The sequence below is a fragment of the Mycteria americana genome, unplaced genomic scaffold (assembly GCF_035582795.1).
Source record: "Mycteria americana isolate JAX WOST 10 ecotype Jacksonville Zoo and Gardens unplaced genomic scaffold, USCA_MyAme_1.0 Scaffold_109, whole genome shotgun sequence".
Taxonomy (NCBI): Eukaryota; Metazoa; Chordata; class Aves; order Ciconiiformes; family Ciconiidae; genus Mycteria; species Mycteria americana.
The window spans coordinates 45,663-57,008 of record NW_027445449.1 but is presented as its reverse complement, the minus strand read 5'-3'; the positions used below and the strand labels follow the sequence as shown (position 1 = coordinate 57,008).

Below are 11,346 nucleotides of genomic sequence, written 5' to 3'. Positions count from 1 at the left end.
ACCCATGACAGCCACCGCCACTTCTGCTCCCACCACATCAACGTCCAACACCTCTGCACCCATCATGACGGCCACCAGCACCTCTGCTCCCACCACAACAACATCCAACACCTCTGCACCCACCATGACGGCCACCACCACACCTTCTAACACCTCTGCACCCACCATGATGACCAACACCAGCTCTGCTCCCAACTCTACAACCTCCAACACCTCTGCAGCCACCATGACGGCCAACACCACCTCGGTTCCCACCACAACAACCTCCAACACCTCTGCAACCATGACGGCCACCACAACCTCTGCTCCCACCACATCAACGTCCAACACCTCTGCAGCCACCATGACGGCCAGCACCACCTCTGCTCCCACTACAACAAGGTCCAACACCTCCGCACCCATCACGACGGCCACCAGCACCTCTGCTCCCACCACAACAACCTCCAACACTGCTGCACCAAATGCGATGGCCACCACCAGCCCTACACGCACCTTTACAACCTCCAACACCTCTGCACCCACCATGACGGCCACCACCACTTTTGCTCTCACCACAACGACATCCAACACCTCTGCACCCAACATGATGGTGACCACCACGTCTGCTCCCACCACAACAACCTCCAACACCTCTGCACCCACCATGACAGCCACCACCACCTCTGCTCCCACCACAAAAACCTCCAACTCTTCTGCACCCATCACGATTGCAACCAGCAGTTCTGATCCCACCACAACAACCTCCAACACCTCTGCACCCATGACGGCCACCACCACCTCTGCTCCCACCACAAAAACCTCCAACACCTCTGCACCCAACACGATGGCCACCACCACCTCCGGTCCCACCACATCAACGTCCAACTCCTCTGCGCCCATCACAATGGCCAGCAGCACCTCTGCTCCCACCATAACAACCTCTAACACTGCTGCACCGAATGCAATGGCCACCACCAGCTCTGCACCCACCACAACAACCTCCAACTCCTCTGCACCCATCATGACGGCCACCACGACCTCCGCTCCCACCATAACAACCTCCAACACCTCAGCACCCAACGCAATTACCTCCAACTCCTCTGCACCCATCATGACGGCCAATACCACCTCTGGTCCCACCACAACCCCCAACACCTCTGCACCCATCATGACAGCCACCACCACTTCTGCTCCCACCACATCAACGTCCAACACCTCTGCACCCATCACAATGGCCACCACGAGCTCTGCTCCCACCACAAGAACTTCTAACACCTCTGCACCCACCATGACGGCCACCACCACCTCTGCTCCCACCACAACAACCTCCAACACCTCCCCACCCAACGCAATAACCTCCAACTCCACTTCTGCTCCAACCGCATCAACGTCCAACACCTCTGCACCCAGCATGACAGCCACCACCACACCTTCTAACACCTCTGCAGCCACCATGATGGCCAACACCACCTCGGTTCCCACCACAACAACCTCCAACACCTCTGCACCCATGACGGCCACCACAACCTCTGCTCCCACCACATCAACGTCCAACGCCTCTGCACCCATGATGGCCACCACAACGTCTGCTCCCACCACATCAACGTCCAACACCTCTGCACCCAGCATGACGGCCACCACCACAACTTCTAACACCTCTGCAGCCACCATGACGGCCACCACCACCTCTGCTGCCACCACAACAACCTCCAACTCCTCTGCACCCATCACAATGGCCACCAGCACCTCTGCTCCCACCACAACAACCCCCAACACCTCTGCAGCCAACACAACGGCCACCACCCTCGCTGCTCCCATCATGACAACCTCCAACACCTCTGCACCCATCATGACGGCCACCACGACCTCTGCTCCCACCACAACAACCTCCAACTCCTTTGCACCCAACATGACGGCGACCACCACTTCTGTACCCACCACGACAACCTCCAACACCTCTGCACCCAACATGACGGCGACCACCACTTCTGTACCCACCACGACAACCTCCAACACCTCTGCAGCCACCATGACGGCCACCACGACCTCTGCTCCCACCACAACAACCTCCAACACCTCTGCACCCAACATGACGGCCACCACCACCTCTGATCCCCCCACAACAACCTCCAACACCTCTGCAGCCACCACCACTTCTGCTCCCACCACAACAACATCCAACACCTCTGCACCCAACATGATGGCGACCACCACCTCTGCTCCCACCACAACAACCTCCAACACCTCTGCAGCCAACACAACGGCCACCACCCTCGCTGCTCCCATCATGACAACCTCCAACACCTCTGCACCCACCATGACAGCCACCACCACCCCTGCTCCCACCACATCAACACCCAAGACCTCTGCACCCATCATGATGGCCACCACCACCTCTGCTCCCACCACAACAACCTCCAACACCTCTGCTCCCAACACAACGGCCACCACCACCTCCAGTCCCACCACATCAACCTCCAACTCCTCTGCACCCATCACAATGGCCACCAGCTCCTCTGCTCCCACCATAACAACCTCTAACACTGCTGCACTGAATGTGACGGCCACCACCACCTCTGCTCCCACCACATCAACCTCCAACTCCTCTGCACCCATCACAATGGCCACCAGCTCCTCTGCTCCCACCATAACAACCTCTAACACCTCTGCACCCATCATGACGGCCACCACCACCTCCGCTCCCACCATAACAACCTCCAACACCTCTGCACCCAATGCAATTACTTCCAACACCTCTGCACCCATCATGACGGCCACCACCACCTCTGCTCCCTCCACAACAACCTCCAACTCCTCTGCACCCAACATGTCGGCCACCACCACTTCTGTACCCACCACGACAACCTCCAACACCTCTGCACCCATGACGGCCACCACCACCTCTTCTCCTACCACAACAACCTCAAATACCTCTGCACCCAACATGACGGCCACCACCACCACCTCTGCATCTACCACACGTGCATCGAATTCCTCTGCACTCACCACGACAGCTGCCAGGACTTCTCCGCCCTCCAATAACTCATCTTCCATCACCACCTCTGCGACCACCTCCACCAACACGACCACTTCTACCGTCAACATCTCTTCATCCATCAGGTCCACCACGAGTTTACCTCCCACCACCACCACCACCCTCCTTCCCACCACCACTCCAGGTACGCGCTACCCACCTCTTGCTCCGGGCACCATGACCGGATTCCTTCCCCTTCGTTTCACATCGTTGCCTTGGCTTGTTTTTCCCAGGGATCTGCAATAACGGGGGTACTTGGGTGGACGGCCACTGCAAGTGCCCCCTCGGTTTCACGGGTGACAAGTGTGACGATGTCAGGAACACCATCGAAACAAATGCCGGTAGGAAATCCTTCTTGTTGGGGTCCATCCAGTGCAGGACAAAATCTGCTGGGGACGAGCAACAGTGGGGCATTCCCCGAGGGGGGGAGGATGAAGCCAGAGTGACCACGGCACAAGCAACCTCCTCCTAACCGGGGCACAGTCCCACAGCACCCAAAAAAGCAGGCAGAGGTGATGATGGCAGCGTGCACCCACCACCCTGGGTGAGGCAGGAGCAGAGAGGAAGAGCAGGGCATGGGGCAGCAACGCGGGCCCAAGCTGCAGCCAGGAGCTGGCATCAGAGAGAGATGCAGAGGTTGATCAGCCCCAAGAGAACTCCAACAAGCTTTGGGTGGGCTGGGCTGAGCTGAAATGCAGCTCCTGGGCCAATGAGCAGAGGGTGGAGCTCCCAGGGAGGCTGGTCAGGGCAATTAAGGCTCGTTAGTGCCCTCAGGAGCTCAAGTGTGTGATGCCCAGCAGTAATGTTGAGGAGTTAGTGGTGGGGTCAAAGCCTGTGTCCAGGGGAGCAGATGGGCTGCTGATGTCTAGATAAGCTCCTGGCTGCTTGCAATGGCTGGAGGAAGCTTCTCTTGGCTCCTTTGCCAGAAACCCTAAAGCCGTGGGCGTTAAATGGAGACATTGGGGCCCCTCCTGCCAGGAAGGGGCTCTCTGCCCCTCTCTTCTCCATGTCCTGCTCTTGACTTGCATCCCCTTCTTCCCCCAAAGTGACAAACGGCACGGTGCAGGTGGAGCTGCGGGTCACCAACCGCAATTTCACCAATGACCTCAAAAATACCAGCTCTTCTGCCTATATGGAGTTTGTCAAGAACTTCACGGAGCAGGTAAGGGGACACGGGGAAGGGTCTGACCCTACTGGGGTCGGGATGTGCCTGGTTGTGCATCCAAACGCATCCCACGGGTGCTGCAAGCACCAGGGGTTTCTCTGCATGATCTACTCTGGGGACGCGGGGGTGTATTTGTGGGGGGCACCCAAGATGAGGGAGATCCAGGAGGAGGGGAAGGGAATGGGGCCGCGACATCCCCCCTGGAGACCTCTTCTCTTCCAGATGGACGTGGTCTATGGCAACATTCCGGGCTACGAGGGCATCAAGGTCCTGCGTCTGACGTGAGTGCTGGGCTGCTGGTCAATGGGGAGAAGGTATTGGGGTGCACCAACCGGCCCCACTCCCCAGGAGCTGGGGTAATCCCTTGGGAAAAGGGCATTTGCAACGGGACGGTGGCTTTTCCCACCAGGCGTGGCAGCGTGGTGGTGGATCACATTGTGTTCATCTCCCTGCTGGTGACCGCCCAATCCCAGGAGAAGCTCCGCAACATCACGGCGAACCTGCAGGAAAAGATTCGCGCGGCAGTGATGCAGCAGAACTGCACGACTGGTACCTGTGAGCCTCCAGCAAGGGGATGGGGAGGAGTTGGGCACCCCATGGGGTGGGGGACAGCTTCCCACCCACCCAAAACCTCACGGCCACCCCTGGGAGTGGGCTGTGGGGCATGTCCCCCATGTCACCTCTTTTGCAGACGAGCTGTGCTTCAACTCCTCTGACGTGGTGGTCAGCAACAGTTCACTCAACTTTGACGGAGAGGGTGAGCGGACGGGGCTGTCCCTTTGGGGGCATGCAGCCAGGTTTGGGGTGGCCGGCATCCCCCCAACCGACCTCTCTTCCCCCTCCAGCCTTCTGCCGGAAAGCAGCGCCTGAGGGCTACCAGGACTATTACTTTCCCAACCTGACAAGCTCTGGTTTCTACTGCATATCCAACTGCACCCCGGGCACCTCCGGCACCATCAACTGCAACAAGGGGCAGTGCCAGCTCACCCGGAGTGGTCCACAGTGCTTGTAAGGGCTGCAGGAAAACCATCACCCACCCCCAAATCCATCCCATGTGCATGCCACCCTTGTGGTGCACCTCCATGCCTGTCTCCAAGCTCCTCTCTGCATGGCAATGGGTCAAAACCCCTTCAGGCTTGGAGCAGGCTCTTGCTCCAAGCAGGGCTTGAGTTTGCAAAGAGGCATTGGGGGGTTGCTTCTGGGGGTCCCAGCTTTGCGTTCACCCCCCTGTTCCCTCCCCACAGCTGCTACGAGACCGATATCTACTGGTACCAAGGCGATCGCTGCAAGACCCGGGTCAGCAAGCTGGCGGTGGGCTTGGGTTTGGCCGTGGCGATTCTGGCCACGACGGTCGCCGTCCTCGCCGCCTTCCTCTTCCGAGCTCAGAGGACCAGATCGTCTTACAGGTGATGGGGGGAGGTGGTGGTGGGTTTGGTGGGTCTGGCCCCATTGCGCTCCCTGGGGCGGGAGATCTCGTGGAGCCGTTGATTTATATTCTTTTAATCATGTGATGCAAGATGTTCCTTATCCTGGGTAAAGCGCAGCAGTGTGGTCCCAGGGGCAGGGGGGACCTTAGTCCTTTGCAGGGAGGAGGTGGAGGAGCCGGTGGGTGCAGGCAAGGGATGGACCTGCTGGGGGCGACCTCACACGCATCCCCCACCCCCTGTCTCCAGCACCCAGAAGGCGATGAAGCAGAGGTGGTACGAGGACACGGCTGAGGAGTGGAGCCTCCCAGGAAGCTTCACCCTCCAGAACCGAGGTGGGTGTGGGGTGGGGGGGGTCCCTGGTGACCCCATGGGTTTGGGGAAGCCAGCTTGTGCCCCCCATCCCCACCCCGAGCATCCCTGCTGAACCCCCTCATCCCACAGGCACCCCGCTCGAGGACAACTCTCAGGTCAACCTCGACTCTGTGGCCACGTCGGCTCCGGTGAGTTCGCCCCCACCCACCCAACCGCGTTGGGGCACAGGGTGGGGGGGACACCCCAATTCATGCTGACACCCTCTCTGTTTCCCCCCGACGTCCCCACATCCCGGCAGGTCCAGGTCCCGAGGCTGGAGAAGTTCTTCACGCGGCTCTGAGCTGTGGCAGGCAGGGGGGCACCAAGATGCTGATTTCCAACCCCCCCCCTCCACCACCACCCTCCATGGGCGTTGCTGCTGGGATGAGGTCTGCCCCAGCCCTCCTTGGGGGGGCCTGGACCCCATACCTGGTGTCCTCGTCCTGTTCTTGTGAGCACTTTTAGGGCCATGACCCCACTTCCAGGTCATGACCCCACTTGTAAGGTGATGACCTCACTAATTGTCATCACTGGATAGGTCACAACCTCACACCCCTTGGCACTTTCGGGCCATGGCCCCACCTCCAGGGTCGTGCCCCACTTCCCTCCCTCCCCAAACGCTCTTCAAACCTGGGGCTGGACCCTCTCTTTCTTCCCAATAAAGACACGGAAAGGCTCTGGTGACACTGGTTTGTACTGGGACAACACCAATGTAGACTTGGGAGGGGGCAAGAGGCCGATACCGCCCCTTTTGCCACCCTTGTTGGGGGTGACATCCCCACACCACCCCCACACCCACCCAGGACCCCCACCCTGCTGCCCACCGCCCCCTGCTGCCCACGGGGACCCTCCTACCCCACACCAAGACCTGCCAGGTAGGACTGGGGCCACACCTGACCACACCCCAGGCTATTTTCTGCAGCGCGTGGACTTTGTCCCCCCACACACCCCTCCCAGCTGCCAAGTAAGCTGGAAAAAAATAATAGAACTGCTAATTTTAGCACTCAAGGACAGGACCTGCGTGAATTGGCCGGGGGCCCAAGCGATGGCATGCGAGCTTGGGCGTGCTTCCACCTTCCCCACCCCTCCGTGGGAACAGCGGTGACCCCAGGGTGACAACCCCCAAGGATACCTGCATGGGGCGGAGGCGATGCTCAGAGGGGTGACCCCAGAGCCCCTTTCCTTCCTGGCATGTCCTACCATCCATGGGTGGTTCCACCTTGGGACCCCCTCAATGTTCCTCCCGTCCATCTGAGTGGTACCACCTAGGGACCCCCTCAACGTCCCCCCTCAAAGCCACCACAGCTGCCCTCCACCCCACGGCCCTTTGTCCCCTCCCCGTGGGGAGGGTGGGAAGGAGGCGTGGATGAACCTCGGGGCCGATATTTAACCCCGGGGCTGGGGACAAGGACAAATTCTCCCATGTGCGTCACCCATCGGACTTGCCCCTTTGGGGTGATCCCATGGCTATGCCTCACTCAACAATCAACTGGTCCCAAATGTTTGCCCTTCCTGTTTTGAAGGTGGTTTTGGCGTGATTTGCATCCCACCACCCGCCCCATCCTTCGGCCAAGCCCACATCCCCACCTCGGGGCACGGGACCACCTCGTGTGTCCCCGACAGTATGAGGCAACAGGCAGGTGACAATAAAATTAGTATTATTCAACTATACAAAGTGCTGTTGTAAACAACCGTGCAGGGAGGAAGAGGACGGTGGATTTCCCGGTCCCTGCCACCCCAAGACCCCCACCCACCCCCGTGTCCACATGTACCCCTCTGCTCGCCGCTGGCTCTTGGGTGGCTCCACTCAGGGGATGACTATGTTGGATGGTCGCTGGATGTGGATCTAGGAGGAAGGAGAGATGGGGGTGAGATGGGGGGGTTGTCCCCGCTGCCGCGGGTGGTGGGACAGCGTCAGGGTCCTGGGGACGTGGCGCCCACCTTCTGCGAGGTGTCCACTCTCTTCAGGTTGATGTAGGTGGTGCTGGGGGACTCTACGTCTGCAGGGTGGAAGAAGAGGTGGCGTGGGACCCCAGCGGCTCCCCGGGTGCCGCCGCCCCGCCAGCCCACGGCCATCCACCCACCCACCAGCCCCCTACCTTCCCACTTAGCTGCCTGGTTGCTGGCGGCGAAGCCCTGGGAGCCGGGCCAGCTCTCGTCCGTGCTGCAGTAGAGCTCCGAGCGGGAGGTCAGCTTATCCCTGCGTGATGGGACGGAGACGGATGAGAACCGGGCACGGTCCCCACCCCCCACCCCCCGCGGTGCACTTGCCTGTACTCTTCCTTCTGCCTCCGAGCCCGCACCAGGAAGACGGTGAAGATGGCAATGGCTACGACCAACCCGGCCACCGGAACCCCTACGGCCACCCCCACCTTGCTGACCCGTGAGCTGCAGGCCCTGTCTTGGTACCAGAACGCCGACTGCTCCGAGCACCTGGTGGGGATGTCCATGTGGTGAGAGTGATGCCGGCTTCACCCCAAACCCAGGGGGGCACCCATTTTGGGGGGGGGGGGGTGTGGATGCAGAACTGGGTGCTTACTCGCACTGTGGTCCCGAGCGTGTCACAGTGCACGTGCCATGGATGCAGGGGTAAGGGTCGGCAGATCGTCTGTCACATCTGGTGATGCAGAGGACGCCGGTGGCGGTGACGAGTGGGGAGTAGTAGGACTTGAAATCCTCCGGGATGTGCCTGTTGCACAGACCTAAGGGTGGAGGGGCACGGTTCAGGGTGCGCAGGGACGTGGTTTGGGGGGTGCTGGGGTGGGGATGAGCGACCTGTGGGCTCACTTACTTGTTTCAACCTCTTGCACCCCGTAGTTGGTGACGTTGGTGAAGGCAGCGTTGAAACAGAAAGCACCTGGGATGGGGAGAGCAGCTGCTGGTGGGCGCCCTTGGGCTCAACCCCCCAACAAGGACCTTGCCCTGCTGCCAGCTGACGTGTGGGGGGCAACCACTAGCATCACTCACAGTCGCTTCCTTGACAGCTCTCGTTGCAGCCCGTGTAGTCGCTGACGGCGCTGATGAGGTTCGTGGAGATGCTCTCCACCGTCTCGTTGGCCGTGAGGCTGGCGAGCACCTTCAGGAGGACCGTGTAGTTCACCACGATGCTGCCCTGGCTGCGAGGAGAAGGGGCTCCAGTGGCTCAGCAGGGCTAGGCTGCGGTCCCCAGTCCTCAGTGGGGACCAGTTTGGGGTCCCCAGTGTTAAGGGACAGCATGGCCACCATTACACGGGGCTGGACCATCCTGGAGGAGCCCCAGGGACAGAACATTGCTTGGAGGGATGTGGACGCCCCATCCTTGGAGAGCATCACCTTGAATTGACCCCCGTGGGTCCCTTCACACCAGATCAGCCTGCCGGAGCAGATGGACCCGTCAGTACCCCATGAGGACACACCACCCGGCCCCTGGTGGGCACTCACGTCAGTTCATGGATCACCACATCTTGGTAGCCCTCTATATGCTTGTAAACCTCCCTCATCTGGAAGACAAAAAGAAGCCATGGGGTGATTTGGGCACCAGCCTGGTCACGCCCCGAATACCCCCCCCCGCCCCTGGCATCGCTGCGCCCTGACCTTCTCCTTGAAGTCCTTCTCAAAGTCCTTGAAAGCTGCAGAGGACTTATTTCTGAGGTCTTCTGTGAAATTCCTGTTTTCGACCTTCGTCTTCATCTCCACTGTCGCATTCACCGTCACTTCGCCAAGCAGAAGGAGACCCATAAGCAATAGACCTCGGCATCCCCCTCCCACCGCAGGTGCCCTTGGTCAGGGGACCAGGTGAGTCCCTCCATGGAGACCCCGTTCCCAGGTTGGTCCTTCTGAGGTGACCCCAACCCCATTCCCAGGTCGGTCCCTCCATGGCGGCCCCATTGCCAGGTTGGTGCCTCTGAGGTGACCTCAGCCCAGCTCTTGGGTTGGTGGCCCCCCCACAGCAGCCCCGGTGAGGTGTAGCACAGCTTGAGATGGCTCCCTACCATTTTTGACCTCGATGATCTCCTTGGCGAACTGGCACTCAAAGCCCTGGAAGTTTTCGGTGCATTGGCAAAGTCCGTTGGCCCAGGTGCCACCGTTTTGGCAGATGGCTACCTCACAGTAGACGCCGGAGTACCCTCCCGGACATATGCACTTGATGCCGTCCCACGTGGCCCCGTTCTGGCATTCACCTGGAAGCGGCGGCCCAGGACATGGGTGTTGTGACACAGCCCAGAGAAACCCCAGGAGCACGAAGCCACCTGGAGAATGCTTGGGGCATGGTGGAAGGTCTGGGAGTAGGGACACGGCTCGGTGGTGCCAGCAAGGAGGACTCACCTGGACTGGTGGTGGTCGCGGCGGTGGTGGTGGTGGTGATAGTGGTAGGGATGGTGGTGGTGGTCGTCGTAGTGGTGGTGGTGGTGGTGGGGGTGGTGGTGGTGGGGGTGGGAGTGATGGTCGTAGTGGTGGTGGGAGGGGTGGTTGTAGTAGTGGGTGTGGTGGGGGTGGTGGTCGTAGTGGTGGTGGTGGGGGTGGTGGTGGTGGGGGTAGGGGTGGTGGTCGTAGTGGTGGTGGGAGGGGTGGTTGTAGTAGTGGGTGTGGTGGGGGTGGTGGTCGTAGTGGTGGTGGTGGGGGTGGTGGGGGTGGTTGTGGTGGTGGTGGTGGTGGTAGTGGTAGGGATGGTGGTGGCGACTGTCGTAGTGGTGGGGGTGGTGGGGGTGGTGATGGTGGTAGTGGAGGCAGTGGTGGTGGTGGGAGGGGTCGTAGTGGTGGTGGTGGTGGTCATGGTGGTGGTGGGGGTGGTTGTAGTAGTGGGGGTGGAGGGGGTGGCGGTTGTAGTAGTGGTGGGGGTGGTGGTGGTCATGGTGGTGGTGGGGGTGGTCGTACTGGTGGGACTGGTGGTCGTAGTGGTGGGATGGATGGTCGTAGTCGAGGTGGGGGTGGTGGTGGTAGTGCTGGGGGTGGGGGGGGTCGTAGTGGTGGGGGTGCTGGTGGGTGCTGTAGAGGTCGCTTGAGTGGCGGTGGTGGGTGCTGTGGAGGTCACTTGAGTGGTGGTGGTGGTGGGTGCTGTGGAGGTAACTTGGGTGGTGGTGGTGGGTGCTGTGGAGGTCTCCAGAGTGGTGGTGGTGGTGGTGGTGGTGGGTGCTGCTGTGGAGGTCATCTGTGTTGAGGTGAAAGCAGTGGGGGTGGGTCCAGTGGTTCGGAAGGAAGTAGATAAGTCTCCTGAGGTGGTGGGCAATGCCGTTGAGGTCACCTCGGTGGAGGTGAGAGGAGTGGAGGCGGCCGCAGTGCTTGAGAAGACTGTGGAGACATCTTCTGAGGTGGTGGGGGCTACTGTGGAGATGGCAGTGCTTGGGGTGGCTCCAGTGGTTGAGAAGGCAGTGGAGAAGTCTGCTGTGGTGGTCGTGGATGCCATGGAGGTC

General features: G+C 60.4%; 1 protein-coding gene across 1 annotated transcript; it reads left to right on the top strand.

The window, feature by feature from the left end:
- The first annotated feature begins 523 nt into the window (after positions 1–523).
- On the top strand, positions 524–1,632 carry LOC142403109 (uncharacterized). Its single transcript, XM_075489272.1, has 2 exons — positions 524–1,540; positions 1,606–1,632. Exons 1-2 carry the CDS (start codon positions 524–526, stop codon positions 1,630–1,632), a joined length of 1,044 nt encoding a protein of 347 aa, XP_075345387.1.
- Positions 1,633–11,346: the final 9,714 nt, after the last annotated feature.